The 23,940-nt window shown below is 41.5% G+C and overlaps 1 protein-coding gene across 1 annotated transcript in view; it reads left to right on the forward strand.

The window, feature by feature from the left end:
* Positions 1-23,940, forward strand: part of LOC132979432 (retinal-specific phospholipid-transporting ATPase ABCA4-like) — a 45,092-nt gene that overhangs the window by 11,938 nt on the left and 9,214 nt on the right. The window contains exons 9-41 of the mRNA XM_061045235.1: positions 1,827-2,064; positions 2,663-2,802; positions 3,226-3,342; positions 4,380-4,577; positions 7,118-7,323; positions 8,570-8,746; positions 8,904-9,126; positions 9,641-9,862; positions 10,006-10,210; positions 10,308-10,400; positions 10,833-11,039; positions 11,599-11,776; positions 12,130-12,261; positions 12,904-13,043; positions 13,155-13,292; positions 13,701-13,882; positions 14,096-14,201; positions 14,959-15,164; positions 15,973-16,027; positions 17,250-17,422; positions 17,556-17,680; positions 18,420-18,518; positions 19,388-19,669; positions 19,821-19,853; positions 19,941-20,046; positions 20,133-20,207; positions 20,500-20,669; positions 21,592-21,769; positions 21,925-22,040; positions 22,247-22,394; positions 23,139-23,262; positions 23,519-23,648; positions 23,802-23,922. Coding sequence (XP_060901218.1) covers positions 1,827-2,064; positions 2,663-2,802; positions 3,226-3,342; positions 4,380-4,577; positions 7,118-7,323; positions 8,570-8,746; positions 8,904-9,126; positions 9,641-9,862; positions 10,006-10,210; positions 10,308-10,400; positions 10,833-11,039; positions 11,599-11,776; positions 12,130-12,261; positions 12,904-13,043; positions 13,155-13,292; positions 13,701-13,882; positions 14,096-14,201; positions 14,959-15,164; positions 15,973-16,027; positions 17,250-17,422; positions 17,556-17,680; positions 18,420-18,518; positions 19,388-19,669; positions 19,821-19,853; positions 19,941-20,046; positions 20,133-20,207; positions 20,500-20,669; positions 21,592-21,769; positions 21,925-22,040; positions 22,247-22,394; positions 23,139-23,262; positions 23,519-23,648; positions 23,802-23,922 — 5,043 coding nt within the window. The remainder of the gene's footprint in view (positions 1-1,826; positions 2,065-2,662; positions 2,803-3,225; positions 3,343-4,379; positions 4,578-7,117; positions 7,324-8,569; positions 8,747-8,903; positions 9,127-9,640; positions 9,863-10,005; positions 10,211-10,307; positions 10,401-10,832; positions 11,040-11,598; positions 11,777-12,129; positions 12,262-12,903; positions 13,044-13,154; positions 13,293-13,700; positions 13,883-14,095; positions 14,202-14,958; positions 15,165-15,972; positions 16,028-17,249; positions 17,423-17,555; positions 17,681-18,419; positions 18,519-19,387; positions 19,670-19,820; positions 19,854-19,940; positions 20,047-20,132; positions 20,208-20,499; positions 20,670-21,591; positions 21,770-21,924; positions 22,041-22,246; positions 22,395-23,138; positions 23,263-23,518; positions 23,649-23,801; positions 23,923-23,940) is intronic.

Here is a 23,940-nt window from a genome sequence, read left to right on the forward strand (position 1 = left end):
ACAGGAGCTTTAATAAGTAAAATGTTTAAAGGAGCAATATGTAACTCTGACACATAGTGTTTAAAATGGGTACTGCAGTCCAAATTCTAAACATTAGAGAGCGCCATCCCTTACAGCCCCCTCCTCCCCAGAGACGCTGTGCATGAGGGTTACCATGTCGCACCACAGAAACTTCAGTGTTTAGCCAGCTCTGCATCTGTCTTTAAACCTTTCTGCATTCGAACCTCGCTCCATTTTTCTAAAGCTATTTTCCTAGTTTGACCCTGTGTCTGGTAGTGGAGCTTATTAGAAAAATGCTGAGGCTTCTTAGGTCGGGTAGAATCAGTTATATCTGAACCAGTTGGAGCAACGTCATGCTACCTTAATGAGTGGAACAACTCAAGCATGGAAATCTTACATCTTTCGCAGCGTCATTTGTCATTTTTCAGAAGGAAATCCAACAAACCCAGGGAGAAATGCACTTGGATCGAGCTATTTTGGTTCTCTCAATAGGAGGATATTTAGTCCATGTATCCTCAAGATGTGACGAGAGGCTTCCCTCCAACATGTTTGCTTATTCTTTAAACTATTGTTTTCCAGTGGTCGTTTATGTCAGGCGACTCACACAGAATAAATGAATGTGAAGAACATAAATATTCCTGTCTGGGAAGAATTTTTGGAGAAAACATTTAAATAGCTCAAAGCTGTTAATAAATACTTACAGCAACTCTTTTAAAAGCTCATGTGAGGAGTTCTGAACTGGTTATGAAAAGACTTAAATTAATAACAATGACTATTTATGAGCTAAGAAAAGCAAATGAAACAATAAACATAAGGAACATTAATTAATAATTTTGCAATTTGAAATGTTTAATATCTGAAACTGCAGCTGTGGGGTTGGTGGGATTAAGAACATGCTGCAGGAACAGCCTTCTTCCGAAGTTAAGATTTTCAGTGAGTGGATCATTTAACCATTGAGCTAAAGCATGAAACATTTAAGGGTTAAATAACACTACTTACACGTGAACAGGAAATCAGGAAGGAGATAAGAGGTACAAAACTGTCCACAGGGAGGCGCCATAATCGACACAAAAGAAAAATTAATCTAAGAGCTTTAACATTAATTTGCTTTAGTTAGCCTTTTTAATGAGGCTAACTAGACTTACTTTTTTTTGTTAACTTCAGTACAACAAGCTGTTTGGAAGTTCACCCAAAGGTCAGGTTACATTTTAGTGCTCCATGCTAAAACAATACATTTGTTCAACAGTGACTTTTTCTGTACATTTTCTGATAAAGGTCCCACTCTTAAGTTTAAAGCTATTCCAACTAAGAAGCTTAGCATCATTATATTGGCTTAATTACAATTAAACTGTAAAGACTGTCTACAGATTATGAATCCTTAAGACTTTGGTGTCCCTCTGACTTTTTTCTAGCGCCTCCAGGAAAGTAGAATGTTTTTTGCATCCAGTTCTTCGACTAACAAATTCATGAGAAAACGTTGATATTACATTATCCTCAAATCTGTTTGTGTATGTCTACTCTATACATTTTCAACTGCAGGACTAAACAATCAGCATGATAACACTGACGTTTTCAACATGTTAGCATGCTAGCATTAGTATTCTGTTTGAAGCCAAAAGAAGAAAAACAGCCTCCATGGGCTGCTAGCAAACAAGCCATCTAGCAACAGATGCTTTCCATATGCAGATTGAATCTCCTGATGAGAAATACTTAAAGGTGGACGAAGGATTGTTTTATTATGTTGGTTCCGAAGATTGACACGATGAACTCAAGTGAAGAAGCACGATGACCACAGAGAACCTCCGTCGGTTTGTGATTTTTTTCAGCTGATGAATCGTGAGAGCTCTCAGGAGCTCCTGAAGACTGTTTCTTCACTGTTTCAAGACGGGGGTCCCACCTCGTTCGCCCAGCTGTTGTCCAGTGTGTCAAACCTTTTCTGTGGGTACCCAGAGGGAGGCGGGTCCAGAGTCCTGTCCTTCAACTGGTACGAGGACAACAACTACAAAGTGTTTCTGGGAGTCAATGGAACCAAGAGCCAAACCTATGTCTACGACAACTCTGCAAGTAAGTTATGTGCCGTCGTTAAATAAATTCTCAGTTATATCGTCCACATTATGTGCTATGAAGCTTTGCATGTTCAAACTCTTGCACATTGGCTGTCTTGCAAAAAACAACAACAGTATTTGGCAATGTCTTAATGTCTTTGCGGGTTAAACAGGGTGCAGGAGTTTGCTTGCAATTATTTTCAGTGTTACATTTAAATGCAAAAGAAAAAGAAATGCTCTTAACACAAGTCTGACAACGTAATTAGCATCATAGTTGAGGATTTTGGGATGGTGCCTGGGTTGGCCAATCACATTTCAAGGGGATGTGGGGGGGGGGTCACTCTTGGCCACCTCTCTGGAGAAGCCTCTGCATCTCAAAGTCTGAACATCTCCACCATAAAGCTGAAAGAGCACTGTGTCACCATATTAGAATACACTTCTGTCATTCACAAGTGACCTGATAGAATCTGAAGGTACTCAGGGTCCAGAGTGAAGCTCTCTGTGAGTTCTGAGTCAGTCAATATGGTGCTCTATCTCTCCTGCTTTATTATTTGTACTTTTCCATCTCCATTTTTCATTTTCTAACCTCACTGTTTTTGCAATATCTCCACTCTAAGCTCCGTTCTGCAACGCCCTGATGCAGACCATGGAGGCCAACCCGGTCACAAAAATCGTCTGGAATTCAGTCAAGCCCCTGCTGATGGGAAAGATCCTGTACACCCCCAACTCCCCTGCCGTCCACCAGATATTAAAGAGTGTAAGAGAGACCACCTCCAGCACGACCCCTCACCTCTCTCTCTCTCTCTCTCTCTCTCTCTTCTCACTTTTTTTCTCTCCTTTGCCAAATCTTTCACCTCTCTGTTTTTATTCTTCCAAACCCCCACACCTTCTGAGGAATGAGCTGACTACCAGAGCAAGGGAGGGCGGAGGGTTACAGGGGCAATCTACAGTGTGAGGGAAGGAAAATAAAATGAATGTGAGGGTGCAGCAATGAAAGAGTCTGTCAGAGTCTGGTTACATCCATTTCAATGCTGTAAACCCACACTATTGATGGAAACAGAAAGAGATTCCACAAATAATCACTTTCCAAAAGAGCTTTAAGTCAGTCAAGCTGCTGGTGTAATTTGTGAGTGTTTTTTTCCATGAAATGTTTATTTGAGTTTGTGTTCATGCTTTGCAGGCCAACACAACATTTGAAGAGCTAGAGAGGCTGCAGAACATGGCCAAGGCCTGGGAGGAGTTGGGGCCTCAGCTGTGGGCTTTCTTCCAGAACAGCATCCAGATGAACATGATCAGGGTACGAATGGTGCTAATACACACATGATGCTCACGCGCTCATACCTGTGAACAAATCTGAGCCCTTTATTGAGCCTGTTGCACTTCTAAATCCATGAAAACTGTCAACATCTGCTCATTTGGAAACATTTATACAGAATATAAGAGAAGATGTGATAACCCTTCAAAATGTAAACAATTACACCTGGTTACAAGCAGGGGTAAAATATGAGACCAGGAAGTGATGATTTATTACATAAAGTGACAGGTTATAATTAAAAGCTGCGAGTTATATACACAGAAGTGAGCAAAAAGTAAAAAGTGTCAGTTGTGGGATGAATACAAATACAATTAAAAATAGGGAAAAAAGAAATGTAATAGCATTTGCCATGGAAGATGATAATAGACAAAACATTAACACGACATGCCTGGGTGACAAGCAACTCACAGTGAGCGGAGGTACACACATGGATCCATGACGTGGTTTTAAATGAAAACTGAAGGCATAACTGTGATAAACTTTGAGTATAGAAAACGTATTCCTCGTTATTTCACATCTTTATGAACCTTTAGCCAAAAAGAAGAAACCTTTGTCGCTCCTCATTTTAAAGACAGCAAATCAAATATCCAGGTCTCAGGACATTGAATGTGCTGACGTATCTGTTTTCTTTTTTTTTTTTTTTTTTGCTGTTTTCCGTTTCTGTTTGTATTAACCATGATTTATGACATGACACATTCACACACTGATGGCACAGGAAGCTTTGCATAGTGCATATCAGCATGAACTAGTCCTATTCATACACATTCACGCAGTGCTAGTTATGCCACTTGGAGTGTTTGAGTCTCTTGGCTGAGGACACTTAAAGATTGCAGGAGCTGGGATTGAACCTCCAAACTAACGATTAGAAGATGACAAACTCTGCATTTCATTTCCAGAAAGCATCTTCTGTTTATGACTTGAAACCTAAAGTCGTGAGTCAGTCGTCTGTGCTGCACCCTGAAGGTTAATTTGATCCTGCACGTGTTACATGTCTCATAAATCTGTCTGGATCCCTTCAGGACACCCTGAGAAACCCCACAGTGAAGAACTTTGTGGACAACAGTCTGCAGGACACTGACTTCACCACCAAAGACATTTTGAACTTTCTGTACAACGGTCCAGAGGATTGGCGGGAGCCAGGCATGCGCAACTTTGACTGGAGGACAATTTTTAACTCAACTGACCAGATCATACGCATGTTAAACAAGTATGGAGCGGTAAGAAACACAAATGTATCTGTCTGTTTGCTGCTTTTCCTGCCCTGAGAATCACATTTCCCCCTCAATAGATGCAGAATTCAGCTTTTTTTCTCCACTGTTTTCGCTTTTGCCCCTGTCACTTTTTTGCCAAGTGTTGCCCATTCCCAGACATAGTGTTTGGACTGACTCTCAGCTCTGCAGACAGGTGCATCAGTCTTCCTGCTCTGCTCCCAGGAGATTGCAGCCAGGCCCCTTTGAAACAGATCAGACCACTTAGCACGGCTATAGAGCCGCTCTCCCGTCCAGCATGCTGAAAGGTGGGGAGAACAAGCCTCCTGTCACCCCTCTCCTGTGCCTCCTTTGTGGAGCCGGTGATAAAGTGGAGAGTAGGTGGGAGAGAATCTACCCCCCACATGAGCTCAATGCTGTTTTAGTGTATGGCCCGGCGTTGAAACAGACCCTTGTAGCAGCAAAATAAAAGAGGGGCAAATCGCTCTATCCGTCCTTCACGCCTTCCCTCTCCTCTCGTCTGATTTGAGGGGGCAGGGGGTAGTGGTTCTGATGGGAGCCCTATCAGTGCAGGGCGTCTCAATCTGCCCTTTGTCTCCAGGTCCAGCATCGGGACCCTCAAGAGCCCCGCAAACAAACCCCCGCAGTTTAGCCAATTAGATATAGCTGTCAGCTAGCATTAGCAGTAGGATAACTGCTGCAGTTAGCGTCAGGTCCCCTCACTCTGTCAGGGGGGATGTTTCTCACACTGATACCCCTTTTAGAACATGTGTATGAGTGAGGGTCTTTCTTCTCAGCCCATCTCAGGGAGAACATTATTGTGCTTTGGATGTATGGCGCTGTAACGATGAATGGGAAGTGCTCTCTCGTCTCTCTTTGAGGGCTCTCGGGGCATTGTACAGTAAAGTGAATGGAGACATTAGACACGGCGTACAGAGGGGTTAGAGAGCAGTGTATTTGTGTGTGTGTGTGTGTGTGTGTGTGTGTGTGTGTGTGTGTGTGTGTGTTTGTGTGTGTGGGATGGGAGTTTCACATGGTAATTACATGTGTTTCCTGGAAAGAGAAAGCTTATGTGTGCATGTGATAGTGCGAGCTTCTGAAACCATTGTTTGTGTGGAGGTGTGTGTTCATGACTCGTGTGTGTTTCTGCACTGATGGGTATGCATTTGCTCTCCTTTGAGTGTGTGTGTGTGTGTGTGTGTGTGTGTGTGTGTGTGTGTGTGTGTGTGTGTGTTTACAACTTCAAAGATATTACTAATTAATAAGACGTTCTCATGTCACCAGAACTCCTTAGTGAAAGATATTTCCGTTAAGAGATAATAGAGACTACATAACTACCCACAATGCACTGGGCAGTGTACCATCTCAAAATGATCGATTACCAATATGAAACCTTTGTTGAGATTCAGACCTAAAGCAGTTTTTTTCATACCAAAGTTTGATGAATATTATAATATTATGTATCAACCTAAACATATATTAAAACCATAAGCCCTTTTCACACATGCACTAAACTCCTGAAAACTTTTCCAGATGAGCTGCACGTGTGAACCAAAACGACCAGATTTTTTTCTAAACCCTTACTTAGCTGGACTTTTTCCTGGTAGCCCTCTAATAACATTTCTGCTAAAAGTCACGGTGAGGTATGAGAAGTATTCAGGTGGTGATGACGTTTCTAACCTGCAACAGGTGTGCGGCTGGAGTTTTTGTAAATACCACTGGTGCTTTGCTAAATGTTGCTCAGTGCTGTGCTCAGGATGGATTAATGTTGGGTCTTTGTAAATAATAGAAGAAAGAGTAAAGTCTAGACCTGCTGTTTTTTTAGTGTCTGTCTGGAGGTGAACATTTGTTATGAATTGACGCTTTACAATAAAGATTGATTGATTCATAATAATTGAATATATGTGGAAAAATTAGTCATGTGTGCATGGGCAATGATAAAAAATTGCAAAGGCAGGTTGTCCAGAAATCATCTTGAATTTATTTAGGAGTAGATGTGTGAAAGGGGCTGTAGTGTGTAAAAAAAAAAGTGTGACGTGGAAAGACGTGTTTCTACATTTTAAAAGTCTCCTTCTGTATAGTTGTTCGCTGTGTGTGTGGTTTGTTCTTTGTGTGCTGTCATTCATGTGAGCTGTGTACACACTGATTCTTATTGACACAACTGAAGTTCATAGAGATAAATACAGTTGGTTGAATCTGGCCAAGAATTTGGTACGTTCCCGCTTGTAAGAGTTACTACAGACACATTCTAGTCCGGACAATATCAAGGGGTTAATTCCCAGCTCTATATATAGCAAATTCCTCTTACTACTAATCCAATCCTTAATTCAATAAGACCTGGACATGCACTTACAAATACACACACACACATGCGCACGCGCACACACACACACACACACACACACACACAAACACACACACATCATCATCATCAAAGTTGAATTAAACTTAATGTTCACTCTTTGCTCACACAGCCTCTGTAAGGACATGAACAAACACACATGTATCATATAAAACCCATGACACTGTTTTTCTGCTCTGATTTTTAGTGCATCAATCTGGATAAGTTTGTGCCTTTCACCGATGAGGCACAGATGATCCATCAGGCCTTGCACCTGCTGGAGAAGAACAAGTTTTGGGCCGGGGTGGTCTTCATGGACACGTATCCCTGGACCACAAGTGTTCCCTCGCATGTCAAGTACAAGATCCGCATGGACATCGACGCGGTGGAGCGAACCAACAAGATCAGAGACAGGTCAGCAGATACAGATGTGTGGATTCATGTTTAGAGATGAGGGCTACCCACCCCTTTTTTTTTTTTTTTTTTTTACTGGAGACCATTTAAAATAAAGTACATTATATTATAAGTTGATATTTTATAGTTGTATGAGTCTATGATAGTTGGGGAGTTTCCATACAAGCATGAAGCTCCAGTGTTGAAAAATGAACAACAAACCAATATATTTATACAGCCTGGTTCTAAAATGGTTTTGATTTTTATAGCTTATTTCTTTATTAGTTTGAACTGTTCAGGTAGTGACGTTGTTTATTATCCCTCCATTTTCATTATATTATGGCTAGTTAGGGATACATTGCATAATAAGGGGCTGGCAGCTGGGCATGTTATAGTTGTTTGTACAGAGACTCAAAGCCCACCTCAGCTCCATCTCAGCCTAGGTTGATCAAAGGTTAGTTATAGATAGCATTTCCAATATGGCCTCCGCCATCACTGGGCTTCATAACACCTTTTCAGAATCTAATCGGTGACGTAACTCAGACTAGTCTATGTTTACGCAAACTATTGTTTATCTCACTTGTTTTTGCATTCTCACTTCAGAGTTGGTGAGACAGCTGTTTAAAACTGCAAAAGGTGCAACACATAGTTCAAAAGGATTTAAAAAAAAAAAGGTCAAAAGCCATGAACTGGGTAGGAGAGAAGGAGAGATTTACGTTTTTTTTTTCTTTTTGCATATTTTTTGACCAACCAATTTTTCCAAACGATTGTAAATGGGAAATTTGCCATCAAAAATGTGTGGTTCAAATATTTCTTTAATGCCAAGGAAAAACAAGCTCATAAGTAAAATCAGTAAAATACATTTGACTAACATTGGACTGAATTCAACCAGTAAGGTTTGTACAACCAGTTCACCTGAATACATGTTGGTTCTAAGTACCATTTTAATGAGGCTTTTAATGACAGCAGGCTGTAATGGACCCAGTGGGAGTCCGGCCGCTATACAATTGAGTAATCAGACTGTAAGAGGGCTTTGCCTCCGACTTATCTGCTTAAGTAAAAGCAGTGTACATGTTGTGTATGTGTGTGTGTGTGTGTGTGTGTGTGTGTTAGAGAGAGAATTTGGCTTTGGGATGTTCTGTTGTTACAATGTTGTGAATGGAGACTGTGATTGGGATTAACTCCTGCAACAAAAAACATGAAAAAACAAAGATAAGAAGTTTGTCTGGTTGGGATATTTAAAACCTATGAACCACTTCCCTCTCAGGTATTGGGACCCCGGCCCCAGAGCAGACCCCATAGAGGACCAGAGGTACATATGGGGGGGCTTTGCCTACCTGCAGGACATGATTGAACATGGCATCATCAAGCTTCACACAGGAAACGACTGGCCACTCGGGGTCTACGTCCAGCAGATGCCATACCCGTGCTATGTAGATGACCTGTAAGTACTGCCACGGGGCCTTTGAGGGTCCCAGCCATTTCTGCGAGTTCAGTTTTCTCTCTGAAACTGGTACATTCTAAAATGTCCTGATCACGATCTTCCAACAGGTGATCAAAGAGAGATCAACCATCTGTTTAATAAATCTCTTGACCTCCAGATTTATGATCACGCTGAACCGCTGCTTCCCCTTGTTCATGGTGCTGGCTTGGATCTACTCTGTGTCCATGACTGTGAAGAGCATCGTGCTGGAGAAAGAGATGCGCCTTAAGGAGACTCTCAAAGCCATGGGCGTCCACAACGGAGTCATCTGGTACACGTGTTTCATCGACAGCTTCATTATGATGACCGCAAGCACGACGCTGCTCACCACTATCATCATGGTGAGTGGACAGGGGGAGTGTGATAGAGAGGGTGTATGAAGGTAGACAGACTGGGGGTCAAGGTTGTTTATTAATTGATTTAGTGTTTTCAACTTTTCTTTCAACAAGCAGGTCCCAATGAGATTTAAAAAAAAAAATCTATTTTACTAGAGAAACCTGTCCAAAGGGTGCATACATAGGTATGTGTACATAAAAAAAAAAAAAAATTTAAAGGTATTTAGATCCTATGTGTGAAGAAAAATCAACCAGGACAGATTTGTGCAAAAATATTGAAGAATCCAGAATCTAAAAATAACATTTATTTTCATCAATTGTTTGTTTTTATGTCTTATTTGTATTTCAATAGTCAGTACAAGAGCAACTGCAACACCTGAAAAAAACAAAAACATTTTGTTTTCTGAGTAAAGGGTCAAAATTTTATCGTGGGAAATGGCGCCCTCTTGTGGATGATTTTAAAAGTATCTGTTCTATGGCGAAAGAAAACCCACAATATATACTTTGTTTTTCTCCCCAGGGTGGAAAAGTGCTAAATTACAGCAACCCCCTCCTCGTCTTCTTCTTCCTGCTGACGTTCACTGTCACCACCATCATGCAGTGTTTCCTGATGAGTGTTTTCTTCAACAAGGCAAACCTGGCAGCTGCCTGCAGCGGCATCATCTACTTCACCCTCTATCTGCCGCACATACTCTGCTTCGCCTGGCAGGACCGCATCACCAAGAACATGAAACTAGCAGCTGTATGTCTATTTCTGTGTCGTTGTTTTTTTGTTTTTCAATTAATATAACAGAGAGCAGTGATTCAGGCAGCAGATGATCAAATACTCATTTACACTTTTCTTATTCTGTCAAATGATTAATTTCTCCCCCCCTGCTTCTCTAGAGCCTGCTGTCTCCTGTGGCCTTTGGCTTTGGGACGGAGTACCTGTCGCGCTATGAGGAGCAGGGTTTAGGTCTGCAGTGGAACAACATCTGGACCAGCCCGTTAGAGAAAGACAAATACTCCTTCCTCACCTCCATCCTCATGATGGTGTTTGATGCTGTCCTCTACGCCCTCCTGGCCTGGTATCTGGATAATGTCTTCCCAGGTTGGGCTGCTGACTCACTCCTGGACTTTAATTTGACCCCTTTATAGGCATTAAAAAACTCATTACTCTGTGGATTCTGTACATTTCTTATTCACAGGACAGTACGGCATTGGTCGACCATTTTATTTCCCATTCCAGCCCTCTTACTGGCAAAGTGCTGCATCTTCACACTCAGAAACAGCTGAGCAAGGTAAGTATCGCTCACCCTGTTTTAGTGCCTAAGAATTAATCACTTGCAGGAAGATTGTGGTCTTAATGGGAATTTCAGTATAGAAGAGTCAAGTCAGGACCCCAGATGATAGAAGTGCTCTCTCTAGCCCTCCTGGAGCAGGATGTTAGTTTTTATATTGGTATATGCAGTTTAGGAGGACCACTTATGAAAACAGGGTCTGAAATGAAAATGGACAAAATCAACCCCTAACTGCTGCTCTAGATCTTCAATACAAAAAATCATTTTTATCATATTTTACAAGCCTCTTATAGCAGAAGGTAAAACCAAAAGAAAATTCATAGAAACATTTAAATAAGGATTGTATGCACCTGCAAAAAAAATGATTCTATCTGCAGGTTGAGATTTCAAATCCCAACCAGGAAATGCAATCTACAATGTTGTCTCCTTTAGATCCTGACAAACCTGAAGCAAACAACGTGGAGAAGGATGTAGAGAGCAGGGGCACGCCAGAGATGTACTGTAACGGTTCAGCAAGCAAGAAAACCTGTAAGCACCAGAGTAAGAGGGAGCGGCTGGAGAGGGAGAAGGAGATGCTGAGAAAACAAGAGGAGACTGCAAATCAGGAGGAGGAGGAGGGACAGGAGGAGGGGACTGAAGGTGAGGACACTAAAGAGGGACTGACTGGAGATGGGAGAGTGACGCTGAACTGCCATTTAGGGAACACACCGAGGACATCTGGTGGACAGGGCAGGGAAACACACCCTACCTGAACCCACACAGATATGAGACTAGGGAATTACAATCCTCCATTAGTGTAACTGGTAGGTATCGCTTATAGTAAAACTGTAAAGTTAAAGCTAAATATTCTGCTGCTCATTAAACTGGTTTGAAAGTGAACCATTAACCCAATATAAGTTTAAATTGTACTGAAAAACTTTTTTTTACTCTTTTAAAAGGGGTCATAAAAATAAAATGAGAACCTTACAAAATAAAAAAGATTAAAAAATTGAATCAAAATCCCACTCGGATGGACAGAAGACAAAGAATGTGTACGTAAACACATTATTAGTTTATATTACCAATAAATATGTACCTGTATACAGAAGTGTTCCAACATGTATACCTGCATGATTGATTATATTGTCATAGTCGTATACAGTCATGAAGTTTCTTCTAGTAATAATTATTATTATTTTATTTTTTTTCATTCTTATAGGTCAGTTGTTCTTTGAAGCCGACCCGGTGGGCCTGGTCCTGGGGGTGCAGATTCAGAACCTGGTGAAGGTGTTTGATAGAAGTTCTCGTCCAGCCGTCGACGGTCTCAACATCAACTTTTATGAAAGCCAGATCACGTCCTTTCTGGGACACAACGGCGCTGGGAAAACCACCACTATGTAAGTCCGAAATCTCAGTGACCAAATATAAAAAGCGAGAGTAATTCAATCAGAAAGAAACTGTTTAGGTTTAAAATATAAAGATTTCTGTAGCTTCCAGGGTTTGATGGTTTATAAAACATTTTTTACCAAGTTTCAATAATTTGAAAAACTCGTTGATTTAATAACCTCTCTGAAAAAGAGGATGTTCAAGCAGTATTTCTCCATTTAAACCTGAGCGCCAACTCCTTTCAATCTGACTGTTTTATAAAACAACAATATTTCACACATCCAGACCACCCTACTGTGATTCCTAAAAAGGTCTGAATGTAAAGTTTGCAAACCCCCTGAGATATAGTTTCTGCTCTTTCCAGGTCCATCCTGACCGGCATGTTCCCTCCCACATCTGGCACGGCATACATTAACGGAAGAGACATCCGAACTGACATGGACACCATCCGCTCGTCTCTGGGGATGTGTCCTCAGTACAACATCCTCTTCAAACAGTGAGTTACATTACTGACGCTGCTGACTGCACTGGCATCAAGAGTAAAAAAAAGAGCAATGTAAGAAATAATATATTATGTTGAAGAAAATCTAAAATCCCTTGTTGAATAATTTTTCTATGAATGAGGGAAAGTTAAAGCCCCTGTGTGGAGTTTTGAGCAGGAAATGAAACAAACTGAAATCAATCGTGATGCTCCGTTATAACCTACAGAAACAAAGAAGGCCATCAGCATCAACATGCATTATTTCCATACAGTTACTTTTAACACCTGTAAACACTGGCACTGAGTAGGTGTCAGAAAACGTCATTAACAGCACAATGCAAAAAAAGGTAGATTTTTTTCAAGGCAAAGATTCATAGTGAGTGATATGTTTGATTGAAAAAGAAAGCAGGGTGACATTTTCTTGAGAAAAAAAAAAATCAACAAAAAAAGATAAAAGGCACCGCTTTGTCCACAGGGGGCGCCAAAATCAACACAAACTAAAATGTCCTCACAGGAGCTTTAATAATGAGTAGCAGTGTCAATGCACAATCTCAGAAAACAAACAAACTGGGACTTTGACAATATTTGGTGGAAGCCAACATTACAGATTTACCTCCCAATGCACTTTTTAAAACTGTTGCCCTGTTTTCCTTTTAGTCTCACAGTGGAGGAGCACATCCTGTTCTACTCACTGCTAAAGGGTCGGACTCAGGACGAGGCGGAGAGGGAGGTGGAGGACATGCTGGTCGACCTCGGGCTGCCTCACAAGAGGGATGACGAGGCTCAGAATCTCTCAGGTGGACCACTTGTTTCCTAACATTTTGTTCAAGAGAGCACAAAAGGTCAAATGTCCTTCTTGTATTCTTGTTTCTGCTCTGAGCTGTTCCCCTCTATCACACGCTCTACAGGGGGCATGCAGAGGAAACTGTCAGTCGCCATGGCGTTTGTAGGCGGGTCAAAAGTTGTGATCCTGGACGAACCCACTTCTGGAGTTGACCCTTACTCCAGAAGATCCATCTGGGATCTCCTGCTTAAATACAGAGCTGGTAAAAGACCTCTTTAACTCATCCGGTTGCACATTTGAGCCCTGCTGGTCGACATTTTAACCCCCTTTCCATCTACATTGAACCCACATCAATACAGCTCACACCTCAGATCAACTTCTTACTGCTGCTACACTGAAGGCACTGAAGAGTACAAACAACTCCTTCACAGCTTTCCGCCTTCCTGAGGCGCTTGAATTAAGTAGTGAAGTGATCAAAAGGAAAAATTCAGCTACACAGCTACAACAAGAGCTACACTTGCAGTCACAAATTCAACAACTTGTTTAAAAAAAAAAAAAACACACTTGAAATGTCAAACTTTTATGTCCACGTAGAAGTGGCTGAGATATTCTTTCTATAACATGAAATGTCAGTATAAGACACCTTATTCAGAGTGGGACTCTCTCGCAGGCCGGACAGTGATTCTGTCGACTCACCACATGGACGAGGCCGACCTGCTGAGCGACCGCATCGCCATCATCTCCAAAGGACAACTCCACTGCTGCGGATCCCCCCTCTTCCTCAAAAACTGCTTCGGCGTTGGTTTCTATTTGACTCTTGTGCGCCGGATGAAGGATCTCAAGAAGAGGGAGGCAAGTTTTTATTTTTTACCTTCAACACAAAGTCATCCAGAAACCCAGCAGCACGCTGTGTCGTCTCCACCCCGGCTGTTTATCCCTCATAATCAAACACGAGAGACACAAAAAGAGAATATCTGATTTTCTTCCATTAAAGGTTGAGTTTTTTTCCCGGCAGGAGTTTTGAATTTTGTTCAAGGTGTTCTTTCCTTTGCGGTTTTCTTTCAGAACGACTGTGACTGTGCCTCAGACTGCTCCTGTTCCTGCTCCATCTGCACCAGACACAAAGATCAGTCTCAGTACCAGTCCCAGCACCTAGACAGAGTCATGGATGGTAAGAGGATACTGTATGTTTTGTATTGTTCTGCTAGTGCATACTCACCTGTGGTGACTGCAGCGATAATGACTCTCTTGGTCTCAGTGTGGCACTACACCCTGAGTTGTCGTTTCAAGCCATATGAATTAAAGGCCTTCTACTTTTCAAACCATCCTGCGTGCCTGAACCTGGATAATTTATACCAATGTTTTTTGGTTTTAAGTTTCCCTTCACTTTTTCTTTTTTAAGTATTCCCTTCCATGAGCACTTGTGGTTTGAGGGAAACAGAAGCGCTCCTGTTTTCTCTCTTTTTCACAAGCATTTGAAAAGTTGTTTTCCATTCCTCTTGACGATGGAAGCTTGTTTTTTCTGCCTCATGATGTAATTATTTTAGCATACGTAGGACCTGTTAAGTAATTCACAAGACAATTGGTTTCTCTTTCGGCTTCATAGCACTGAAGTTATACAGAGCGAATAATATTAACCAGTGTAACTTTGTTCTGATTCAAACAGACACAGAGACAGAACTCACTGTTGTTTCACATTTATAATTTGACCCATGTGGCTTTCCCTCATATTTCTGCCTGAGGACACCTTAGATGTAACGAGCCTAGCACAAATTAACTGCGTTTTAGAGCTGGAATAACAGTGTTTGTTTTGTGTTTTAGGCATAATTAGCACTTTTCCTTTCCTTTGTCTTATTCATGAGTTTCTGCTATTTTGGGGGGAATAGAAGAAACTCCCCAGGAATGATGGTTTTCTGTGTTCTTATCAGGGGACATAGACAGCATCAGTAGCCTCATCCACCACCACGTCCCGGAAGCCAAATTGATCGAGACGATTGGTCAGGAGCTGACCTACCTGCTCCCCAACAAGGGCTTCAAACATCGAGCGTACGCCAGCCTGTTCAGGGAGCTGGAGGAGACGCTCACTGACATGGGCCTCAGCAGCTTCGGCATCTCTGATACTTCACTTGAAGAGGTGAGGACGTGGCCAATACCCTTTGTGACTGGGGTGCTTTCTTATTCAGAGGGTGCCATGAAGTATATGTAACACAACAGAGTGGCCACATATATGACCTGTTAGTTTAATTAAGGACAAAGCAATAAAAAAAGTATGTTCAAAGTCGGATTTTTGGACGGCACGTCTGGTGGGCATTCAGCTTTTCAGGGGGGGCCAAGGCCACTGCGGACAATCCCTCTGGATCTGCCCCAATAATATTTGTTCCACTTAAATCCAAAGCTGAGTAAAGCTCAGTAAAAAAAAAATCCAAAAGCTGAGTAAAAAAGAAAGCTCAAAAACAACAAAAACATTTGTATTTTTTTTTTTTTTTTTATCTCCGAAAATAAATATATTTCTGATTCAGGATAAATGGTTTTTTTTAACCTACTTTTTTTATTTGATGACCCTATCACCTTGAACCTTACTCAACCTGTTTCCAATGCGTATCCATTTAGTTATTTGTAACACTCTTACTGAATCAACTCAAACGCAAAATAAAAGACCAGATTACTAAGATTAAATCTAGAAATACTTCAGATTGTACAAATTGTTTTTTAAGTTGTCTTAGAAAAACAAAATAAAATGTATTGTCAGAAATGGAAGTTTTAAGGTGTAATCATAAGAACTGTGTTGGCAGTATTTTTCATTTCTACATTTGAATACATTTCTGGTGATGTTTTTTTTTTGTTAAATACATTTTTTAGCAGAACATGAAGATTATTCAGCATCTGAGTCTAAGGAGAGAAAAGTTTTTTATCAGTCATCAGAACTTTTTTCTTCTTTGCAGATCTTCATAAAGGTCACAGCAGACGGAGAAGCAGCGAGTCATGCCATCACTCCTGGTAAATACCACCACTGGTATTCAACATGGCCTTTTCCTGGGATTGAATTTTTGACCCTTTGACCTTTCTCTGTAACGTGTCGTTAATCCTTTTTGCCTTACACCTGTTCTGATTAAGTTGTTGTAGCGGTAAATCCTTTACCTCTCTTCCCTCACTCACCTCATTTTGTGCCTTGTGGTGGTGTATCATTTTCCGTTTTAACCCTGTAGTTTGTGTATGTGTGTTTTGTGTCTCACCTGTATGCTCCCATCTGTAGAGCAGTGGATGTTGAAGCGAAGAAAAAAAAGCAACATGGTTGGTGATGAAGGTCAGAGACAGATTATTAGGCTTTTTGGATTGAGTCTAAATGTCTTTGGTCAATCATTAATAAACTTTTGGTACTGTTTGTACCACAACTTACTGGTTATAAAAATCTTTCTTATCTTATCGTTTCATATCTCATTTCAATATCATCGTATTTGTGTCAAATTGCATCGTACGATACCGTATCACATTGTATCATGTCGTATCGTGTCATACCATAACACATCATGTCATGTTGTATCGCATCGTATCTTATCATATCATATCATATCATATCATATCATATCATATCATATCATATCATATCGTATTGTGTCATATCGTATCGTGTTGTATCATGTCATATCATATCAATTTATATCATATATCAAAACATATTGTATGGTATCCCATCATATTGAACGTTATCGAATCGTATCAAATCGTTTCGTATCGTCAGTCCTGATGTATGGTATGATAATCTATAATTTTTTTAATCATATCTGGACAGGTTTAACACATCCACAGAAAATCCATCCTATAAATTATCATCACAGAGCACAACAGTTTCTGACATTTCTGTGTCAAACTTTACATCTCCACAGATGTTTAGATTGTAGAGCAGATGCTCTAATTTTGCTGTTAAGATTCAAAGGGATTCTTTTATTAGCGTTTATTCTTAGTCTTTTTTTTAGAAAGTGTTTTCTGCTTGCTTGCTCTTCTCTTGCCAAGCATTGCTTCATAATGAAATGATTAATTTACGTACATCTAATGTAGCTGCATGCATAGAACTAAATCAGAATCTTCAGATAAGTTTGGTGCCTTGCTCGAGGGGATCTAAGCAGCTGATCCCAAGCCTGCTACTCCAACCTGCTACCACTGCCTCTGTGAGCATGATACTTTGTCTAGTTCTGACAGTCTGTTTTCTTGTTGATCACAGAACATAATGGTGCTATCAAGGCCAATGGCACTACTGATGATGCGTCAGACAGCAGTGCGGGACGGGGCTCCAGGCAGGTGAAAGGGTTCACTCTGACCCTGAAGCAGTTCCACGCGCTGCTCGTGAAAAGGTTTCACCACGCCACAAGAAGCAAGAAAGACTTCCTGGCACAGGTACAGAAATATGTGGATGAGCAGCATTTATAATAACAATCTACTTTGCTTAGGAGATGAGAAACATATCTTGAAACTAATGTGTGAGTTTTATTCTCTGATCTGTAATTTTTTTTGGGGGGGGGGATTTCAGATCGTCCTGCCTGCCAGTTTTGTCCTCATAGCTCTGATCTTCACCAAGATCGTCCCTCCGTTTGGAGAGTACCCAAGTCTGACTCTGACCCCCTGGATGTACGGACAGCAGTTCACTTTCTTCAGGTCAGAGTTGTCTCAAAGGAATCTCATAATGGCAGTTCTGGTGTCTTAGTGATTAGTTTGCACACCCCATGTAGAGGCTGTTTCGTCCTCTAAGCGGGCGGACTGGGTTCAAATCCACCCTGTGGCTCCTTTCTTGCATGTCATTCCCCACTCTCTCTATCTCTCTCCCTGATTCTGACTCTATCCTCTGTCTATCTCTTCAATTATGAGCCCAAAAATAAAACTAGAAAATAAGAAAAAATAAAATATTGGCTCTCTATCACATACCAACAACTTTTCCCGTTTTATAACAACTGAAACATTATTTGAAAAGAAAAAATCTGGCACACTACTCTTGCTAAGTAACACCAATTTATTAGAAAAACACACTTGACAGGGGTTCAGAGGGACCGAAACGTTGTGAGAAATTCTGTTTATTTGAGGGATTGCCCCTTGAGATGAACCATGGGGTGATTCTTCTAATAAATTGGTGATATTTAGCGAGAGTAGTGTGCGGGATTTTTTCTTTTCCACTAATAGTTTGTGGCCCTACGCACCTAGCTCATGAGATAGTTTGAAGTGCGACCACCGCCTTAAAAAAACAACTGAAACATTACCATCAAAAATATAATTTGGTTTATGCCAGTTCAGTTGTGCTTTCCTTCTTGACTGTGATGTCTATCTGTCCTCAGGCGTACAGAAATACTACAAAGAAAGCTTGATTTTTATTATTCCTTTGTATTTTCTCGTCCTTGTTTAGTAACGAGCAACCGTTTGACCCCAAAATGAAACGCTTCACAGAGCGCTTACTGAACAGACCGGGCCTGGGGACACGCTGCATGGAGGGGGAACCACTTGGGTAAGTATCAGGACTGTTGATTGGACAGGATAGGAACATTACATGACTACCCTTCTCCTGCTCTGCAAACATGCACATAGTGGTATATACACTGTGTATATGAAGTTCTGTGAGAGGGTGTGACCGGTGGTGAGCAGTGGTGATTCTAGAGTCTCTGCGGGCCCTAGGCGAAAATCAATGGGGGAGCCATCCAACCAGCGTTCATCACCATCATGCCTGGAGTGTCACGATGATAACTCCTCTTCCTCTTTTTTCCCCGTTTCTTTTTTCTCTCCTATACACCGATAATTCCTCTTCATTTTTACATGTTGACCTTCATTGACAAACTTTGGTCTTCACAGCAATAATGCATGCAACGTGAGCGCCGTCAGATGTGGCCCCCCCCTAAGGGAGGTTTCCTACTGTCGCTGCAAAAAAATGCACATTTTGGGCCCCTGCTTTGGTTTAAGTTTGCGAGCCCTCAGGTGCGCCCCCCCCCCCCCCCCCCCCCCTACTGGTCTGGTTCCCCCTGTTGCCTGCTTTGCCTGTTGACAAGCAGCGCCTCTGGTGGTGAGCGCTATCATGGAGGGGGTTGGCTCTTGGATGCCTGAACTAATTGTTGAGCCTTATCGAGGGGTTGTGGCCTAACTTGACGACGCACCTGTGAAGGGGGTTGCCCAATTGATACTTCAGAGAGAAACCATGTGGGTAGAGAAAGTAGAATCTGCACTGTCAATACCTGGCTCTCTACTTAAACAGAGTCTGGGTCTGTTAAAGTTGGTATTAAAGCCTCACAATACAAAATAAATAAAAATGAAACATTATGGTTAAAGCATCCTGTCCCCTCTCACTGCTCATCACACTGTCATTCTCTTCTTCTCTTCCCATAGAATGACGTGTAGTAACAGCACCGCACAGTGGGAGGACCCTGACGTCTCCCCCGTAGTCAGCGACATCTTACAGAGTCCAGAGTGGAACAAGAGGAACCCGTCTCCGACCTGCCAGTGCAGCACCAGTGAGAAGCTCACCATGATGCCTATCTGTCCCGCTGGAGCCGGAGGTCTTCCTCCTCGCCATCGAATCGAGGCTTCGGGAGACACGATGCTCGATCTGACGGAGAGGAACATCTCGGACTACCTAGTTAAAACCTACCCCGGCCTCATCCGAGCTAGGTGAGTGTTCATTTAACTGATGGCGATGCAAAAGAGGTGGAACTGAAAAAGAAATACAAGTGTGCTCAAACCTCCCAGGAGGGTTTAAATCGCGCACTTTAAATGACTTGCAGCACACATGCTTGATTATGTTCCCAATTTTATTTCACAGCTTGAAGAGCAAATACTGGGTGAATGAACAAAGGTAATAATTGTCAACTTTTTTCTGGTTTTTCAGTATTTTATTGTGCAGTAATTGTGGAAACTAATTGGAAATATTCTCTCTCCTTAGATATGGAGGTCTGTCGGTAGGAGGACAGCTTCCCATCCTGGACGTCGACCCCCAAACTATCCGGAGCGCTTTCCACCAGCTGGGACAAATGCTCAACATCACAGGGGTACTCGCTGTTTTCAAAACGTCTGACAACGTGAGCTGTGTGTAAAGGCCTTCGAATCAGTTAATGAAGAGGCTTATCTTTCACAGGGTTACTATTCACGGCTTGCACTGAGGGAGATCGGTCCTTTCTTACGATTCATGGAGAGTGAATTCAACATTAAGGTATGTGTGGGAAGCATACAGGAGGAAACGTTTCCATAAATAGCACCCTAGTTAGTGGCAGAAATGATGAGCAAACTGTCAGTGATGCTGGTTTAGTGCTTTTAAATTGCAAACATTCAGAACACATAACAGAGGTGATGATTGTGAGTGCTTGCTGTAATGGCTTTATTTTTGCACTAAAAGTAATGGTTTATTAAAAATGAAGGTCAGCCAGCTTATGTTGTAGATCAGGATTTGAATAATAGAATCAGAAGGTTGTTGTATGCATTTTAACGACGCCCTGCTCTGTCAGGTGTGGTATAACAACAAAGGCTGGCACGCCATGGTGGCTTTCATGAACGTGGCTAACAACGCCATCCTGCGGGCCTTCCTCCCCCGCTCTGCAAAGCCCGTCGAGTTTGGCATCACCGCCATCAACCACCCTCTGAACCTCACCAAAGAGCAGCTCTCTGAAGTCACAGTGTGAGTGGAACTCAACACACAAACCTTTAATCACACACTGAGAGGATTGATTTATTAGTGAGCATTGGGTTTTCTGAAAGAGGAGTAGGAATCCCATGCTGAGAACACTGAAGCCCTGTGTACACAGACTACATTTTAAACTCACAGGAGTCTCGTATATGTTTTATTATGCGGTGTCTGGGTGTAGTGCTGTTAAAAAAAAAAATATATATATATATATGTTTCTTTTATTATTGCTATTATCTAAATTTTGAAACGGCTGCTCTCACTCTGGCATTCAAACACCAGTTTGACAATTTTTAAAAAAGGAAACTTTTTGAGAAAGTTAAAGCTCCAGTGAAGAGTTTTTAGCTGGTTATGAAACAGACTGAACAATAACACAAATATCTCTATATGAGCTACAAAAGCAAGCCAGAACATCAGAGCAGATTCTTTTTTATATACTTGTGTTATTGTATTCCTGTCACTCCTGCTGTGGGGTTGGTATCAGCTGCAGAAACAGCCTGCTTTTGAAAAATGTTCCAACCCAAAGTTTGATTTGACTTTAAAAACAAAGCAGGGTGAGATTTTTTTGTCAGAAAACAAGATTTACACATTACCAGGACAAGAGCAGCTGAGATAAGCATCACCCCTTTGACCACAGGGGGCGCTAAAATCAGGACAAAGTTCCTCCCAGAAGCTTTTACCATTATGTTAACATTTTGATTGAATGCATTTTAGGTTGACTCATTATGTCACACCTTTTTATTCCCCTTTGAAGATAGTTGAATTTAGGCTTTAATCATTTTCATAAGGATTCGTTTTTCATTGAACTGCTCCATCTCTTGTAGGTTACACAAACTGTAATGGCACATATGTTCAGAAGACATCACGGTCATAGACCAGAAACTAAAGCTCAGTCTTTATCTGCTTCTCCCTCCAGGTTGACCACTTCAGTAGACGCCGTGGTGGCGATCTGTGTCATTTTCGCCATGTCCTTCATCCCTGCCAGCTTCGTCCTCTACCTCATCCAGGAGCGTGTGACCAAGGCCAAACACCTGCAGTTTGTGAGCGGCGTCAGCCCTTTGGTGTACTGGGTGGCCAACTTCTTCTGGGACATGGTGAGTCAGAGGGATGGAGTCAACAACAATGGTATCCAGTTAGTGAATATAGACTCAATAAATGAACTCCTTTGCAGTAAACTAGTATCATGTATTTGGTTATTTTCCTACAATCATTGATAGCTCTCATGTTTTTTTTTTTTTTTTTGCTCTAGATGAACTACACTCTCAGCACTGCAATGGTGGTTGGCATTTTCATGGCTTTTGACAAAAAATGTTACACATCACCATCCAACCTTCCCGCCCTCGTAACACTCCTTCTACTTTATGGGTAAGACTTTGCTTCGTTTGATATGGATGCATTTTGTTTTGCAGTTTTTAACCTCACTTATAAAAACGATAAAATGCAACTGGATTTAAAACATTTGATTACAACACAAAGGAAATTCACTTCAGAAGAGAGAACAAGAGCAAGACAATGACCCTGAACCCTGAAATGTAATTATTTATTTTTCTTCTTCCCCTCTGGTCTTACAGGTGGTCAGTGACGCCTATGATGTATCCCATGTCTTACATTTTCAACATCCCCAGTACTGCGTATGTGTCACTCTCCTGCATCAACCTGTTCATAGGCATCAACAGCAGCGCCATCACCTTCATCCTGGAGCTTTTCGAAAACAATCGGGTGAGGACACATAGATCGTACAGTAGATTGATGCAGGAGGAAAAACTTGCTTATAAACATACAACTAAGACGATTTATTTACACATTTTTATATCAGGTCTTGCAAACACCTGAACAAGTTTGTATCACTTTGTATGATAAGGATCTATTCACACATAGCATTATCAGCAATCACTTAGATTTGTTTCTGATTAGCTGATAAATGAATGTCTAATACTGACTCCTTTAAGCTTTACTGTGGTCTTGGCCAACTTCTGAAAGAAAAGAAATGGCTCCAGCTGATTAAGGCACCGTTATGTTTGCTGGTCAGTTGCAAACTATGATGAACAAACTGTATGAGACCTGCTCAGCACCGTCAGGAAGAAGTGTTGCTGAGGAGTGATATTAAAACAAGATTTTGCCTTGAGTGCAGTCCGAGCTTATAGTAAAGTGAATAATGCAGTATTCAAAACTTTATCTGAAGTCTTCTTTAGTGCATTCATTCGCTCGTTTGCAGGAGCTGTTTGTGTTTGGGTGCACTGCAGTTCAGGACATAGAAAATAATAAAACATGTTGTATGATGCACCGCAGAGATGATGCTTTTCAGAGCAATACTGAGCATCAGAGATGAGTTACAGGATTCATCTGGTCAGGGTGATTGTTTATTGTTTTATTTGCGTCCAATGCACACTCTGATCTGCAGTATTATTTAACCCCTGCACTCCTAACCCTAAATGTGAATATGTGTGCACATGTGTGATACAGCCTTTGCTGATGTTCAATGAGTGGCTGAAGAAAGGCCTGCTGGTGCTCCCTCACTTCTGCCTGGGGCGAGGGCTCATCGACATGGCCATGAACCAGGCTGTTACTGATGTCTATGCCAGATTTGGTAAGTAGGATTTACTCGTTGACCATTTAAGCTGATGAAGTTCCCTGAAGGTTCTTCCATCATTTCAACTGGTTTATGTCTGTTGTTTGTTGCAGCTCTTCTCTGCAATAAAACCTAGCTCACGGGAATGTGGTATTCAGTTATAGCTGTTGTGGCTGTCTGGGAAATTAAGTTTGTAAAGCTAAAAAAAACACATTAATTGTGTCCTGAGTGAACGAAAGGCTCAAATTCAGAACAACCCTGTCTCTGATTTCAGGTGAAGAGTTCACACAGGACCCTTTCCGCTGGGACTTTGTGGGGAAGAATATTGCTTTCATGGCGGTGGAAGGCTTTGTGTACTTCATTCTCAATCTTCTGATCCAGTACCGCTTCTTCGTGGACCACTGGTAAGAGACCAGTGTCATGACATTTCATTTAACCAGGAAGATTCTTTCACAGAGGGTCAAAACTAAAACACCCCCTACCGATAGATATGGGGAAGCTGTTTTGGATACGGTCTTCTTAATTTTTTTGTTTTTTTTAATGTGTGCATCCTTCAGGTTATCAGAGAGCAAACAAAGTCATAAACAAAATGAGGACGTGGACGTGGCAGCAGAGAGGAGGAGGATTAATGAAGGAGGGAGCAACACAGACATCCTGCAGATCAGAGACCTCTCTAAGGTATTTGATATACTTCAG

This window comes from Labrus mixtus, chromosome 8 (genome assembly GCF_963584025.1).
Source record: "Labrus mixtus chromosome 8, fLabMix1.1, whole genome shotgun sequence".
NCBI classification, from domain to species: domain Eukaryota; kingdom Metazoa; phylum Chordata; class Actinopteri; order Labriformes; family Labridae; genus Labrus; species Labrus mixtus.